This window comes from Pezoporus occidentalis, unplaced genomic scaffold, assembly GCF_034315485.1.
Source record: "Pezoporus occidentalis ecotype Australia unplaced genomic scaffold, CSIRO_AGI_Poc_V1 ctg279, whole genome shotgun sequence".
Lineage (NCBI taxonomy): Eukaryota > Metazoa > Chordata > Aves > Psittaciformes > Psittacidae > Pezoporus > Pezoporus occidentalis.
In genome coordinates, this window is record NW_026914708.1 from 674375 (window position 1) to 690000 (window position 15626).

Consider the following 15626-nt stretch of genomic DNA (forward strand, 5'->3'; position numbering starts at 1 on the left):
GGGGCGGGGCGAGCGGGGCTCGGGGGCGGGGCGAGCGGGGCTCGGGGGAGGGGCGTGGGGCTCCGGGGGCGGGGCGAGCGGGGCTCGGAGGCGGGGCGTGGGGCTCGGGGGCGGGGCGAGCGGGGCTCGGGGGCGGGGCAAGCGGTGCTCAAGGGGCGGGGCGTGGGGCTCGGGAGGCGGCTCAGGGCTCGGGGCTGCTCTGCCTCCCGGCCGCGTGTGGGCGCTGCTTCCGCTGGTGCTGCCGGGGCCGCTCTGGCCCCGCCGGGCGGATACACGTGGTCCTGGCCCATGTTCGCGGAGCAAGAGTGGGACGATGGCTGCGAGGGCCCCGCCCGGGCTCTGTCGGGGCCCCGCGGCGCCCCCGAGGGCCCGGGCCGGCCGGTAAGGGCAGCGCGCTCTGGGCTGTCCGGGGCCGGTCCCTGGGCGGGGAGAGGTGACTGGAGCCCGCCGTCCGCAGGGCCCCGCGGCGGGGAGGCGGAAGCGGCGGCGGCCGGGGGCTGACGGTGAGACCCCGCGGAGGCGGCCCGAGGCCGGGGAGCGGCGGCGGAGCGCGCAGCGGCCGGACACAGGTACCACCGCCCGCGGGGCAGCTCCTGGAGCGGGGCCGGGACCCGCAGACAGGGCCGGGGAGCGGCCGAGCGCGGAGCCCGCGAAACCGGCGCGGAAGCTGAGCCGGCGGCAGCGGCTGAAGCGGCGCCCGGAGGAGCAGGAGGAGCAGCAGCAGCAGCAGCTCCCTGCGGGCCCGGCGGCACCGGCAGCGGCGCCGCTGGGGCGGGCGGCGGCTCTGCGCGCCCGGATGGAGGAGCGGCTGCTGGCCGCCCGGTTCCGGTACATCAACCAGCAGCTCTACACGTCCAGCAGCCGGGAAGCGGCAAAGCTCTTCCGGGACGACCCCGAAGCCTTCCAGATCTACCACCGCGGCTTCACGCAGCAAGTGGGCCGCTGGCCCGAGAACCCGGTGCAGCGCATCGCGCACGCCCTGCGGCGGCGGTGAGCCGGGGCCGGCGGGCAGCGCCGAGGCCGAGGCGAGGGCAGCGCCCTGACCCCGGTCCCACCCCCAGGCCATCCTCGCTCGTGGTAGCGGATTTCGGGTGCGGGGACTGCAAACTCGCCAAAAGCATCAAGAACAAAGTTCACTCCTTTGACCTGGTGCCGCTCAGCCCAGAGGTCACCGTCTGCGACATGGCCAAGGTGGCTGGGCGGGGATGCTGTGGGGCAGGAGAGGGGAATCAGGGGTCCCTCTCGGGGAACACATGTCTGTCTGGGGCACTGCGAAACCTCCCGCTCTCCAGAAGCGATGCCCGGCTGAATCCAGGAGCCTGGGATTAGCAGCTTGTGGAAGGGCTGCCCCAGCCCTGTTGCCATCCTCATCTTCTTCCTGGGACGTGCGTCCCGGGAGTGTCCAACAGGTGCCTTTGGCAGACAAGTCAGTGGACGTTGCAGTGTTCTGCCTGGCGCTGATGGGCACCAACCTGCAGGAGATCCTGGAGGAAGCCAACCGGGTGCTGAAGCTGGGGTAAGCAGAGCCAGATGCACTGGGAGGTGTTACCTGAGCCGGGAGGTGCCGGTGCTGCCCCTGAGGGCTGGGGTGTTCCACAGGGGTACCCTGATGGTGGCCGAGGTGGCCAGCCGCTTTGAGGATATGCGAGCCTTCATGAGCGCAATGGCTCAGCTGGGCTTCAAAAGCATCTCCAAGGTGAATCCTCGGGGAGCTGGTCTGGGGGTGCTAAGGACTCAGAGCATGCAGGGACTGAGGGCTGGGAGCATGTTTGGGGGACTTGGGACACACTGATGCTGTGATGTTGGGGGTCAGGGAGAGCTGGGCCAACTGGGGGTCATGGTCTGGGCTGGGAGCACTTGGGGCACATGGGGGATGTGATGCTAAGGGCTGGAAGAGGTTTGGGGCACTCAGGGTCTGAAAGGGAGGGGAGACTGGGCTGGGGTTGTGGCACTCAGGGTGCACTGGGATGGGGTACCAGGGTTTGGGCTGGGGTTGGAGCACAATGGGCACAGTGGGGATGGGATCTGGGGTCTGGGACGGAGTTGGGGCACTCAGGGGAGGGGCTGCTGGATTTGAGGTGGCACAAGGAGGCTTGAGATGCAGCAGGTGTGGGGTGCTGGGGTCTGGGGCAGCGCTGAGCACATGTGGTGCACTGGGGCTAGGCAGTGTTGGGCACACGGGGTGCACTGGGGCTGGGCAGTGTTGGGCACACGGGGTGCACTGGGGCTGGGCAGTGTTGGGCACACGGGGTGCACTGGGGCTGGGCAGTGTTGGGCACACGGGGTGCACTGGGGCTGGGCAGTGTTGGGCACACGGGCTGCACTGGGGCTGGGCAGTGTTGGGCGCACGGGGTGCACTGGGGCTGGGCAGTGTTGGGCGCACGGGGTGCACTGGGGCTGGGCAGTGTTGGGCGCACGGGGTGCACTGGGGCTGGGCAGTGTTGGGCACACGGGCTGCACTGGGGCTGGGCTCTGGGCAGTGTTGGGCACACGGGGTGCACTGGGGCTGGGCAGTGTTGGGCGCACGGGGTGCACTGGGGCTGGGCAGTGTTGGGCACACGGGGTGCACTGGGGCTGGGCAGTGTTGGGCACGCGGGTTGCACTGCCGCTGTGGGGCGCTATGGGGCCCGTCGGTGCCAGTCGGTGACGCCGCTGCCCCAGGACCTCTCCAGCGCCTTCTTCCACCTGCTCGAGTTCTCCAAGACCGGGTCCCCTCGCGGCCGCCCCGTGCCGGGGCTGCGCTTGCGGCCCTGCCTCTACAAGCGCCGGTAGCTCCGGTCCCGCCCCGCCACCACCAATAAACAGCCTTTTTCCGCATTGCGTCAGCGTCCCGTGGGCGGGGCAAGGGGCGCGGCCACCAATGAGCGTGCTGTTTCGGTGCGGTGCCTCGGCTGGGTGGGCGCGGTCACCAATAAACGCGCTGTTTCCATGTGGCGTCACGGCTCGGTAGGCGGGGTGAAGCGGCGCTTGCGCGGAGCGGCGAGGCCTGCGAGGCGGCGGGGCCGGGATGTCGGGGCCGGGCCCCGGTGCGGGGCCGCTGGACATCAACCGCGCGGGCGCCGCGGAGCTGCAGGGCGCGCTGCAGGGCATCGGCCGGCGCCGCGCCCGCGGCATCGTGCGCAAGAGAGAGGTGCGGGAGGGGAGCCGAGGAGGCGGCGGGCGGCCCCGGGCGCCGTGACCGGCGCTGCTGCCGCGCCCCGGCCGCGGTGGCTTCTCCGGGGGCCCCGCGGGAGCCCGCTCCGGGGGCGCGGCTGCGGCGGAAAGAGCCGCGTCCCGGGTGGGGCGGGCCGGGGCCGGAGGCGCGGTCGCTCGCCCGTGCCCGGCCGGGTCTGTCACCGGCGGTGACCTGGGCTGGGCGGGACTGCAACGCGTGAAAAACCGGCGGGCCAGGGCCGGGGTCCGGTGCCGGTGTTGGGCAGCGAGGGGAGGGGTCGGAGCGGGGAGCGGCTGGAGCTGGGATGGGTTCGGCCGGGCAGGAGGCGGTGGAGCGGGGTCGGGCAAGGGGCTGGGGCACCGGCGGGGCAGCGGGGGTGGTGGAACTGCAGCACCGGGAGGACAGAACGGACTGGAGCAGGGGTTGTCACCGGAGTCGGGGTTACGCTGAGGGAGCAGCTGCAGGAGGGGTTCGGGGTGATGCGTGGTGGATGCTGGATGGAGCAGCCCTGAGGAGGAGGGCTTGGGGTGTTGGGTGAGGAGAAGCTCCCCATGACCCGGTTTCAGTGAGCGCTTGAGCTCAGAAATCCCCGTGTTCTGGGTGCACCCCCAGAGCGTGAGCAGCAGCTCAGGTAGGGGATCCTGCCCCTCTGCTGCGCTATGGGGAGACCCCCCCCGCAGTCCTGATCCAGCTCTGGGGCAGCAGCACAAGAGGGACGTGGAGCTGTTGGAGCGAGGCCAGAGGAGGCCATGGAGATGCTGTGAGGGCTGGAGCAGCTCTGCTCTGGAGCCAGGCTGAGAGAGCTGGGCTGGGTCAGCCTGGAGAAGAGAAGGCTCCTGAAGGGGAGACCTGAGAGCAGCTCCAGTGCCTGAAGGGGCTGCAGGAAAGCTGGAGAGGGGCTTGGGACAAGGGATGTAGGGACAGGCCAAGGGGAATGGCTTTAACCTGCCCGAGGGGAGACTGAGCTGAGCTCTTAGGCAGAAGCTCTTCCCTGGGAGGGTGCTGAGGCGCTGGCACAGGGTGCCCAGAGAAGCTGTGGCTGCCCCATCGCTGGCAGTGTTCAAGGCCAGGTTGGACACAGGGGCTTGGAGCAAGCTGCTCCAGTGGAAGGGGTCCCTACCCAAGGCAGGGGTTGGAACTGGAGGAGCTTTAAGCTCTCTTCAGCCCAACTGGAACCAGGCTGTGGTTCCATGATTTGGAATGGTCAGACCCTTGCTCTCTATGTGAGTCATCACAGTGGACGTTCTCTATGCTGGGCCCCTCTCCAGCAGTCTGCGTCCCTGCTGTGTTGGTGCCATGCTCCTGGTCTGCTGCTCCCCTGCTCAGAGGCAGCTCTGGTGCTGTGGCTGCTCCTTGTTCAGGGCAGGGAGCTGGGAGGGATTACATGGGAATGGTTGGTTTGGGAGAAGGCATCCGTCCCTTTGGATGGGAGCAGCAGTGAAGACAGGCAGTACAAAGGTATCTCCTGTACATGGCATTGCTACCCTCCTTCACCTGAAGGCTCAGAGGGAGCTGGTGGTCAGAAGAGGCAAAGGCTGGGAGCTCTGAACCAGCAGGAAGGAAACCAGGGTGTGAGTGAGCAGGCCCTGCTGCTCCTTGGATTTCTCAGCTTTGCTTTGACTCTTCTCTTCTCACAGGAACTGAAAGGCTTCAGCTCGCTGGATGATCTTCTCCTTGTCAAGGGCATCACCACCCGCATTTTGGAGCTCAACAGCCAGCGGATGACTTGCAGGAGGAGACCAAGCAGTGAGGAAGAAGCGAGAGTGAGCCCTGGTCTGCAGGGGGACAATAAAGCTCCTGTCCCCCAGGTAGGACAAGAAAGTTTGGAGTCATGGAAACAGAGTGAGCTGGGTTGGGAAAGACCTGTAAGATCATCCAGTACAACTGCCCCAGCACTGCCAAGGCCACCACTGCCCCATGGCACTGAGGCCTCGTCTCCCCGGGGTGTGAACCCTTGCAGGGACGGTGACTGCAGCCCTGCCCTGGGCAGCCTGTTCCAATGCCTGAGCACCCTTTGGGGCAGGAATTGTTCCTCAGCTGCAGCTGTAAACCTGCCCTGGTGCATGTGGCCTGTCCCTAGAGTGTGCCCATCCCTTGCTCCTTGGGGGCAGAGCCCAGCCCCTCCTGGCTCCATCCTCTCAGGCTCTGCACTGCAGAGGGCAGCCTTCTCCTCTCCCCTTGAACCCCCCAGGGCACCCCTTCCCCATCACACTTGGGCTCCAGGACCTGACCCTGCCCTCCCTCTGCTGCAGGCAGGGGCTGAACACAGGAGGAGGCAGAGGCTGCAGCTGCGCCTGGGATGTGGCCTGGAGTGTGCGCCCTGGGAGCACAGGGCCTGGGCTGGAGGCTCCTTCACCCCTGATGGCAGCACAGCCAGACCTGACCCTGCCCTCCCTCTGCTGCAGGCAGGGGCTGAGGAGGAGGCAGAGGCTGCAGGCGCCTGGGAGCCGGAGCGCGCTGGGAGCACAGGGCCTGGGCTGGAGGCTGATGGCTCCAGCAGACACCGGGCACCGGAGCCACTCAGCTCCACAGGCTGCGGGGAGCAGGAGGAGGACGAGGAGGAAGAGGAGGAGGAGGGGAGCTGCTACAGTGAGGAAGGGGAGGATGGTGGCAACGTCTACTTCTATTACACCATTGGCGAGCGCTGGATCGACTACCTGCAGCGGACGGAGGATGGTGGCCTCCTCCGGCACGTGAGACCGAAGGTAACAGCCCCAAGCTGCGGCTTCACCCCAGAGGCTGGCGCTGGTGGCTGGAGCTGGCACTGGCACATGGCCTGTGGGGCTGTTGTGGGAGCTGGTGACCTCAGCACCTCCGGGCATGCTGCCATGGCGGTGCCAGCTTGGGCCTCCTTTGGGCAGGAAGGTGCGACCCCAGAAGGGTTTGGCATGTCTTCTCCTTGCAGATGAAGAGAAAGTCAGAGAACGGCCTCGATGGCAGAGCCCTCTCCCCGGGCAAGAAGCTGCGCAAGGGCTCCGAGTACAGCAGGTGAGATGGACAGGAGCACACCTGGCTACCAGAGCAGCCCTCAGCCATCTGGGTGTCCTTCTGCCAGAGCCACCCTCAGCCATTTGGGTGTCCTACCAGTGGCAGGGGTCCGTGCAGGCTCCTGGCTGGTGGGGCTGGGTTGCTCTGTTGTGGGACCCCTTGGCACGGTATGGCTGTGCTGACGTGGTGTCTCCCTGCTGCGGTGCAGGACACTGGGTCCCTGCACCCCCAGTCCCACCACCACCTTCGGGGACCTTCGCAATGCCAAGGCAGGCCCAGCCCGGCGCCGCCGCATCCCCTCGGTGCCCCCCCCGCCTGAGCTGCAGGACTGGCTCCGCACCTTCCAGGTAGGCTGGTGCCAAAGGGCTCCCACAGGGACACTGGGAGCTTGGGGTTTGGTGGATGCGCAGGAGGGAAACCAAGCCCTGGGGAGCCCATCAGCGTGGAGCCCTCCTCACGCAGGGATTTGGGTTGATGTTTGGTGAGGTTTTGCCTCAGGTGAGGGAGCACAGGGTGGTGTTGGCCTGGCTCCTGCTCTCCTTCAACCTGAGGGTTGTTGCTTTGTCCATGATTCCTGGAGCACCCAGCCCCATCTCTGGCTCTGCTCTACCTTGAGGTCCAGGTAGCAGAGCCCTGTCCTGCTCCGGTGGCCCCCTAGCCCCTTGTGCCCATGCTGGTTGGTGCCTGTGGGGTTGGTGCCTGTGGGGTTGGTGCGGGCTGCCCTGGGTGCAGGCAGCGTGACCCATGTCCTCTCCTCAGCGGTGGAGTGGCCCAGAGAAGCTGCTTGCTCTGGATGAGCTCATTGACCGCTGCGAGCCCTCCCAGATCAAGTACATGATGCAGGTCATTGAGCCCCAGTTCCAGAGAGACTTCATTTCCCTGCTGCCCAAGGAGGTGAGTTGAGCCAAGGGATGCTCTGGGCACCCATCACCGGCCATAGGAGTGCCCCTGGAGTTCCTGGTGCCCCCTTAACTCGGTGTCCTCTCTGCAGCTGGCACTCTATGTCCTCTCCTTCCTGGAGCCTCGGGACCTGCTCCGTGCTGCCCAGACCTGTCGCTACTGGAGGGTCTTGGCTGAGGACAACCTGCTCTGGAGGGAGAAGTGCCGTGAGGAAGGTAAAGCCCTTCATCCGTGCAGCACCGGGGAGCCCACAGCACCCAGCGTGTGCTCATCTGAGCTCCCCCAGGGTGCGGGAATGCCCCCGCCGTGTCCTGTGTCACATCCCGCGGCGGTTCCCTCCTGCAGGCATCGAGGAGCCCCTGAACCTGCGGAAGCGGCGCCTGCTCAGCCCTGGCTTCATGTACAGCCCCTGGAAATTCGCCTTCATGCGGCAGCACAAGATCGACATGAACTGGCGCAGCGGGGAGCTCCGAGCCCCCAAGGTGGGTGCCTCGGGGTGTCCTGGTGAGAACCAGGCTCCAGAGCTTTCCCGTGTGGGAAGTTGGAGCACGAAGGAAGTAGCAGAGAAACATCTGTGACAGCTGGATGAGAACAACACCAGGAATTGTCAGAGTGCCTCAGGAAGAGGCGGACAGGTCTGACCTGTCCTGAGGAGGCACCAGCCACAGGCATCCACCTGGAAATATGTGTGGGAAGCTCTGCAGAGGGATCTGGACAGGCTGGATTGGTGGGCCAAGGGGATGAGGTTCAAAGAGACAAAGGGCTGGGTCCTGATGGGTCCCAACCCCATGGAGTCCTCCAGGCTTAGAGCAGGAAAAGGGTCAGGGGGTGCTTGGAAGTCCCTTCCAATCCAGACTGTTCTGTGAGTCTGATTTTTAGATGATCTGGGACAGAGTGGTGACTCTGAGCTCCAGGTGGCCTTCAGAGCCACAGGGGTCCAGCCAGGTTTTGAAGTCCCTGGGTAGCCCCCAGCAGTAGCCACCAGATGTCCACACTGGGCTCTGAGCCTCACTCCTGGTGTTCCCCATGCAGGTGCTGAAGGGACACGACGACCACGTCATCACCTGCCTGCAGTTCTGTGGCAACCGCATCGTCAGCGGCTCCGACGACAACACCCTCAAAGTGTGGTCGGCTGTGACAGGGGAGGTAAGACCTGGTCCTGCCCGAGTGGGGGCTGGGAGAGGCCTTGTAGTGGATTTTGTCTGATACAGATCCTGTATCAGCACTGGTGCAGCAGCAGGGCCAGGGCAGGGATTGTCTCCTTGTGCTGGGCACTGGTGAGGCCACACCTTGAATCCTGTGTTCAGCTCTGGGCCCCTCACTGCATGAGAGACATTGAGGTGCTGGAGCGGGGCCAGAGAAGGGCAGCGGAGCTGGTGCAGGGCCTGGAGCCCAAGTGTGATGGGGAAGGGTTGAGGGACCTGGGGGGTTCAGTGGGGAGAAAAGGCTCAGGGTGGACCTGATCGCTGCCTACAAGTGCCTGACAGGAGGATGGAGCCAGGAGGGGCTGGGCTCTGCTCCCAAGGAACAAGGGATGGGACAAGAGGAAACGGCCTCAAGCTGCACCAGGGCAGGTTTAGATGGAGCTGAGGAACAATTCCTGCCCCAGAGGGTGCTCAGGCATTGGAACAGGCTGCCCAGGGCAGGGCTGCAGGCACCGGCCCTGCAAGGGTTCACACCCCATGGAGACGAGGCCTCAGTGCCATGGGGCAGTGGTGGCTTTGCAGTGCTGGGGAGGGGTTGCACTGGGTGGTGCTGAAGCTCTTTCCCAGCCTGGTTGGTTCCATGATTTGTCCCGTCTCTGAGGAGATCTGACAGAGCCTCTGGCTGCAGGAGCTGTCTTAAGCCACCAGTCTGATGGTGCAGTGCCAAATGAGCAAGAGTTGGCTACACTTGTGTTTTCAGCTCAGGTCAGCAAGTGTGGAGCATCTTCCTGGAGATGCAGGAGGGCAGGAAACTCAGCTGGGTTCAGAGGACCATGTCATGGAGAGGACTCTGGTGGGGTCTGGTGCAGGGAGTGGATCACTGAGGGATGAACCTCGCGGATGCTGCACCGGGGCGGGGGGGGATTGTCCTGTGCTCTGCTGCTCCTTTGCCACATTGTGGAGCCTTTCCCAATGCAGTGTCCCCATCCTGCCCCTCGCAGTGTGTGCAGACCCTGGTGGGTCACACCGGTGGTGTGTGGTCATCACAGATGAGGGACAGCATCGTCATCAGCGGCTCCACGGACCGGACCCTCAAAGTGTGGAACGCGGACACGGGCGAGTGCGTGCACACGCTCTACGGGCACACGTCTACCGTGCGCTGCATGCACCTGCACGGCAACAGGTACGGGCAGGGGGGCTTCAGCTGCCCGCTCTGCTGGGAGGGTTTGGAGCTGGGTGAGCCTTAAGGTCCCTCCAACCCAAACCAGTCCATAGGTCTATGATGTGGGGCTTGGGCTGGGCTGGGGTGTGGGCACAGAGGTGGATCTGTGGCTGTGTGGGAAGAGGTTTCCCTCAGGAGGAAAAGCTGCTCCTCGGGGTTGCCTCCATCGCCCGAGGTCAGATGTGGTTGTGCTCCATGTCCATGCCCACAGGGTGGTGAGCGGCTCTCGGGACGCGACGCTGCGCCTGTGGGACATTGAGACAGGGCAGTGCCTGCACGTGCTCATGGGGCACGTGGCTGCTGTGCGCTGTGTGCAGTATGATGGGCACAAGGTGGTGAGCGGTGCTTACGACTACACAGTGAAGGTGTGGGACCCCGAGAGCGAGAGCTGCACCCACACACTGCAGGGACACACGAACCGCGTCTACTCCCTGCAGGTAACACCCTGGAGCCCCTGTCCCTCCCACTGATGGCCCCAGGGACACATGGGCTGTGTTTGATCCCTGCATGGGAGGCCCTCTGCCCTGCTCCCTGACACCACAGGTGTGCTGCAGGGACACACACCCTGAGGAGAAGGACTTTGGGTGTTGGGTGAGGAGAAACTCCCCATGACCCAGCTTCAGTGAGTGCTTGAGCTCAGAACCACCCCCCCCCTTCCCCGTTTGCTGGGCTGCACCCCAAGAGAGTGAGCAGCAGCTCAGGTAGGGGATCCTGCCCCTCTGCTGTGCTATGGGGAGACCCCACCTGCAGTCCTGATCCAGCTCTGGGGCAGCAGCGTAAGAGGGATGTGGAGCTGTTGGAGTGAGGCCAGAGGAGGCCATGGAGCTGCTGCGAGGGCTGGAGCACCTCTGCTCAAGCCAGGCTGAGAGAGCTGGGCTGGGGCAGCCTGGAGAAGAGAAAGCTCCTGAAGGGGAGACCTTAGAGCAGCTCCAGTGCCTAAAGGGGCTGCAAGAAGCCTGGAGAGGGGCTTGGGACAAGGGATGTAGGGACAGGCCAAGGGGAATGGCTTTAACCTGCCCGAGGGGAGACTGAGCTGAGCTCTTAGGCAGAAGCTCTTCCCTGGGAGGGTGCTGAGGCGCTGGCACAGGGTGCCCAGAGAAGCTGTGGCTGCCCCATCCCTGGCAGTGTTCAAGGCCAGGTTGGACATGGGCTTGAAGCAAGCTGCTCCAGTGGAAGGGGTCCCTGCCTGTGGCAGGGGTTTGGGAATGGAGGAGCTTTAAGCTCTCTCCAGCCCAACCCAGGCTTGGGTTCTTTGAATACACTGCCAGTCACATGTGCACCTGGATTAGCTGCAGGGGACACAAGAATGTCTCTCAAGCAGCTGTGCCCTGTCCCTGACCGCAGGCTGGTATTGCCCCTTCCCCTGCTCAGGCTATGCTGATTGTGTCTCCCTGGGCAGTTTGATGGGACGCACATTGTGAGCGGCTCCCTGGACACATCCATCCGTGTATGGGACGTGGAGAGTGGGAACTGTCTGCACACCCTCATGGGGCACCAGTCGCTCACCAGCGGCATGGAGCTGCGGGACAACATCCTTGTGTCCGGCAACGCCGACTCCACCGTCAAAATCTGGGACATCAAGACAGGCCAGTGCCTGCAGACGCTGCAGGGTGAGTGCTGGAACGGGGCAGCTCCTCCTGCTGCGCGCTGGGGACACGTGTGGCTGCTAGATGGGGCAGGGCAGAGGTTGTCAAGGGGGCTCCCAATGGGGTTGTGGTGGGAGCATGGAACTGAGGGATCCCAAAGTCCTAGCACAGGCTGGGGCTGACAGCTAGAGAGCAGTTGAGCCGACACCTGGGAGAGTTGATGGATGAGAAGCTGACCATGAGGCAGCAGTGTGACCTTGAGCCAGGAGGGACAGGAATATGCAGGGGTGCATCAGGAGGAGTGTGGCAGCAGGTTGAGGGGGATCATCCTCCCCCTTTCCTTGACGCTGGTGAGGCCACATCTGGAGTCCTGTGTCCAGTGCTGGGCTCCTCAGGACAAGAAAGACGAGGTACTGGAAGGCTTCCAGTGGAGGCTACAAGGATGGTCGGGGGTCTGGAGCATATCTGATGAGAAGACGTCTCAGAACTGAAAGACTAGATTATCTTCTAGTGGAAGGTGTCCCTGCCCATGGGATATGGTTGGAACTGGATGAAGTTTAAGGTCCCTTCAACCCAAACCACTCTGGGATTCTGTTCTGTGAGAAACTGCTAGAACTGGGCCTGTTGAGTCTGGAGAAGAGCAGCCTGAGAGGGGATCTCATCAATGCAGATCAGTATCTCAAAGTTGGGTGCCAGACTCTTCTCAGTGGTGCCCAGTGACAGGATGAGGAGCAATGGCCATAAACTAAAACACAAGTTTCATAGGAATCGTAGAATGAATCCTGGAATCCCAGCCTGGTTTGTGTTGGAAGAGACCTTAAAGCTCCTCCAGTTCCAAACCCTGCCATGGGCAGGAATACCTTCCAAAGAGCAGGTTGCTCCTGGCCTTGAACACTGCCAGGGATAGGGCAGCCACAGCTTCTCTGGGCACCCTTTGCCAGCCCCTCAGCACCCTCATAGGGAGGAGCTTCCTTACATCTGACCTGAATCTCCCCTAAACACGAGGAAGAACAATGTGAGGGAGAACTTCCTTCCACTGCGGGTGGCAGAGCCCTGGCACAGGCTCCACAGAGCTTTGTGGAGTCTCCACCTCAGACATCCCAACCCCTCCATGGACACACTCCTGTGCCCTGCTCTGGGCAGCCCTGCCCTGGGGGTGGGTTGGAGCCGATGATCTCCAGCGGTTCTGACTGCGGTCGCTCTGCTCCTAGGGCCCAGCAAGCACCAGAGCGCCGTGACCTGCCTGCAGTTCAGCTCCAAGTTCGTGGTGACCAGCTCGGACGACGGCACCGTCAAGCTCTGGGACCTGAAGACGGGCGAGTTCGTGCGCAACCTGGTGGCGCTGGAGAGCGGCGGCAGCGGCGGCGTCGTGTGGCGCATCCGCGCCTCCAACACGAAGCTGGTTTGTGCCGTGGGCAGCCGCAACGGCACCGAGGAGACCAAGCTGTTGGTGCTGGACTTCGATGTGGACCTCAAGTGAGCCCGGGCAGGCCAGGCCGGTGCCGGGGCCCGCGGGCTGGGCCGGGGCCGGGGCCGGTGCCGGTGGGGCGGGCCCCGCGCAGGCATCTCCCACCTGAGCCCCCGGGGTGTTATTTATATGTGTGGAGGCCGCGGGGGGCAGCAGCATGTTTTGTACACACTAATATATCGATTTATTTCTGTAACCGGGGCCTCCTCCTCTCGCCCCCCCCCACTGAGCTCTGCTCCTTTGGGATGGCGCCAGCATTCCCGGGAGGCACGGGCCTCAGCAAGCAGCCCCTGCCCTGCTGGCATCTGCCCAGAGCGCCACAGCCTGCGCTCCAGCCTCTGTTTTCTGGGCCCAGTAATGGGCTGGGAGTGGAACTGGGATCTCATGGAATGGTTTGGACTTTAAAGCCCTCAGCATAAGAGGGATGTGAAGCTGTTGGAAGGTGTTCTTGCCCATGGGGCAATTCTGCTCCAACACAAACCATCCCCATTCAGTTCAGAAGAAGAACCACCCTGGCACTGCTGGAGCAGATTCCCTGGAGCTGTTCAACATCCTCTGTCCTCAGGGGTGTTGAGGACACCCCTGCCTCCAATGAGGCAGGACCCAGCCTGCCCTGCCCCCTCGGGGGGGCCACTGAACTCCTCCATGAGCAGCCCTGCAGCACCCTGCAGCATCCACCCGTGCAACCACCAGCACCACAGCAGTGACAGAGAGCACAGGGCCGGGTGGGGTGGGGGCACGGCCATGGGTCAGTACTGGGGGACATGATGGAAGGGGTGAGATGTGAGGAGATGTGGCCGTAAGAGACACGGCTGTGGGGGGCACATGAGGGGATGTGATAGCTATGGGAGTACGTGGGGGCCAGGGGCGGGAGGCGCTGGTCATGCGGGAGCCCGGGTTGGTCTCATCGTTTATTATCAAATCGCTCGGGGGGGGGGGGGAACGGGGACGGGGACGGGACAGGGAAACAGCGCGGGCTCAGCTGGGGGGGGCCCCGCGGCCCGGCCCCGCCGCCAGGCGCCGCAGGATGCGCAGCACGGCCCAGCCCCGGCGGGGGGCGGCCGGGACCGGGGCCGAGGGGGGCGGCTCGGGGCTGGGGCCGAGCGGGAGCGCCCCAACAGCAGCACCGGCCGGGGGCAGCGGCGCGGGAACGGGCGGGTCCTGCTGGCGCGCGGCGGGCTCGGAGCCGCGGCGCGGGGGCTGCGGGGTGAGCGGGGCGCGGCGCGGGGCGCCGGTGTCGGGGGGCGCGGAGCAGGCGGCGATGGAGTGGCGCTTCCCGCGCTCCAGCTGCAGCCGGCGGCGCTGCGCCTGCTCCCGGCGGCCGTTGTCGCCCGCGGCCGCGCGCAGAGCGAGCGCGAAGCGGTGCAGGACGGAGCAGAGCGCCGGGAGCGCGCCCGCCGCCGCCTCCTCGCAGAAGAAGTCGAGCGTGGCGGCGGCCGCGCGCTGCTGCTGCTCCAGGGCGCGCCAGGCCGCGCGCAGCTCCTCCTCGGCCGCGCGCAGGAACGGCGCCGCCGCGCTCAGCCCGCGCGCCCCCGCGAGCCGCCCCGCCAGCCGCCGCAGCTCCCGCTCCACCTCGGCCGCGTCGATGCTGCGGGGGGAGGAGGGCTCCGGTCACCGCCTGCGCCGCAGCCCCGCGGGGCCGCTGCAGCGGGGCCGCCCCTCACCGCGAGGCCAGGCCCACGTGGCGCAGCTTGTCCGGGAAGTCCAGCAGGGTCCGGTCCATCCGGGCCGCTTCCTGCGGGGGAGGCCACGGCGTCACCGGGGGCCACAGCCCGCGGCCGCGTCCCTGCCGGAGTGAGCTGAACCGAGGCACACGAGGAGAGAGAGGAACATGCTTGGGGGGCACTGATGGTCTCCCAAAGCACCTGAGAGCAGCTCCAGTGCCTAAGGGGGCTACAGGAAACCTGGAGAGGGGCTTTGGACAAGGGCCTGTGGGGACAGGCCAAGGGGAATGGCTTGAACCTGCCCGAGGGGAGACTGAGCTGAGCTCTTAGGCAGAAGCTCTTCCCTGGGAGGGTGCTGAGGCGCTGGCACAGGGTGCCCAGAGAAGCTGTGGCTGCCCCATCCCTGGCAGTGTTCAAGGCCAGGTTGGACACAGGGGCTTGGAGCAAGCTGCACCAGTGGAAGGGGTCCCTGCCTGTGGCAGGGGTTGGAGCTGGAGGGGCTTTAAGGTTCCTGCATCCCAAACCATGCTGGGATTCCATGAGAAGGGGGCACAAGGGGCTGGGGTGATGGTGACTGTGGTGACTGGCAAGGACACCCCAGCACTGTTGCAGAAGGCTCAGCACCATCTCCGCATGGGCAGAGATTGAAGAACTGTGCTGGACCTCAGCTGCTGGATAAACAACATCCTCCCCTGCACCGGGCAGCGCGTCCCACAGGAGCGACCTTGAGCAGGACATGGGCAAGAGCCACCAGGCTCCCACTGGGGCCCCATGGGGGCTCCTCGCAGCCGCCGGGTGCTCACCATGGCCACGAAGTGCAGCAGGTCCATGCCGGGCTCGTTGCCCTTGGTGTCGGGCAGCTTGAGCAGCGAGGCGAGGCGGAAGCCGGCGGCGCTGCCGGCGTAGCCCCCCTGGGTGCAGACAGGTGAGCGCAGCCCCTCACGGCAGCACCGGGGCAGCGCCCGCGCCCGCGCTCACCGCGTTCAGGTGGTTGCCGGCGCTCAGGATGAGGTGCAGGATGCGGTGCAGCTCCTCACACTCCATCAGCTCTATGGGGCAGCAGCCTGGGGGAGTGAGCAGCTGGGAGGGGGCACAGCCCGTGCCCCGAAACCCCACGGGGGTCGCTCACCGGCACCGGCGGCCGCCAGGGTCTGGATGGAGCCGCGGAGGGCGCGGAGCCGCGGGGAGAACTCCTCCTGCAGCACCAGCAGCTCCAGGCGCTGGGCGTAGCTGGCGGGGATGGGGGAACGAACACGCAGAGCGTGGGACCCCCCCCAGCTCATGGGAACCGCTAATGTGTGGGACCCCTCCAATGCATTGGAAACCACCCCAATTCATGGGAGCCCCCCCAGTGTGTGGGACTCCCCTGATGAATGGGACCCCCTCTCCCCAGTGTGTATCCTCCCCAAAGTGACATCCCCCATCCCTCATCCCCCCAGTGTATGGCAACCCCCGGGTGTGTAGGGCCCTCTCCCCAGTGTGTGACCCCACCCCAATGT

General features: G+C 65.3%; 2 protein-coding genes across 5 annotated transcripts in view; one reads left to right on the forward strand and one right to left on the reverse strand.

The window, feature by feature from the left end:
* Positions 1-198: 198 nt before the first annotated feature.
* On the forward strand, positions 199-12659 carry RRP8 (ribosomal RNA processing 8). Of its 2 annotated transcripts, XM_062625260.1 has the most exons (17): positions 199-381; positions 458-990; positions 1062-1191; positions 1410-1516; positions 1600-1696; positions 4792-4962; positions 5560-5859; positions 6060-6142; positions 6351-6489; positions 6902-7036; positions 7134-7257; positions 7388-7524; positions 8075-8188; positions 9189-9370; positions 9621-9846; positions 10809-11019; positions 12207-12659. In XM_062625260.1, the coding sequence occupies exons 1-17, from the start codon at positions 289-291 to the stop codon at positions 12473-12475; spliced, it is 3051 nt and encodes a 1016-aa protein (XP_062481244.1). In that variant the 5' UTR covers positions 199-288; the 3' UTR covers positions 12476-12659. The 2 variants fall into 2 exon arrangements, with proteins under 2 accessions (XP_062481244.1, XP_062481245.1); XM_062625261.1 differs by lacking the exons at positions 199-381; positions 458-990; positions 1062-1191; positions 1410-1516; positions 1600-1696 and adding an exon at positions 2968-3130.
* A 745-nt stretch (positions 12660-13404) lies between these two features.
* Positions 13405-15626, reverse strand: part of LOC134167031 (FH2 domain-containing protein 1-like) — a 3029-nt gene continuing 807 nt past the window's right edge. For 2 of the 3 annotated variants that reach the window (XM_062625264.1, XM_062625262.1), the window contains 5 exons: positions 15257-15357; positions 15106-15176; positions 14931-15038; positions 14128-14198; positions 13405-14051 (listed from right to left, as the gene is read on the reverse strand). In XM_062625264.1, the coding sequence (XP_062481248.1) occupies positions 13442-14051; positions 14128-14198; positions 14931-15038; positions 15106-15176; positions 15257-15357 (961 nt within the window). In that variant the 3' untranslated portion in view covers positions 13405-13441. The remainder of the gene's footprint in view (positions 14052-14127; positions 14199-14930; positions 15039-15105; positions 15177-15256; positions 15358-15626) is intronic. The other variant, XM_062625263.1, reaches the window with a different exon arrangement.

Coding starts and splice junctions, on each gene's coding strand:
- RRP8 (XM_062625260.1), top strand. CDS start 289: ATGTTCGCGGAGCAAGAGTGGGACGATGGCTGCGAGGGCCCCGCCCGG. Junction 1,192..1,409: donor CCGTCTGCGACATGGCCAAG/GTGGCTGGGCGG, acceptor AGTGTCCAACAG/GTGCCTTTGGCAGACAAGTC. Junction 7,525..8,074: donor GGGAGCTCCGAGCCCCCAAG/GTGGGTGCCTCG, acceptor TTCCCCATGCAG/GTGCTGAAGGGACACGACGA.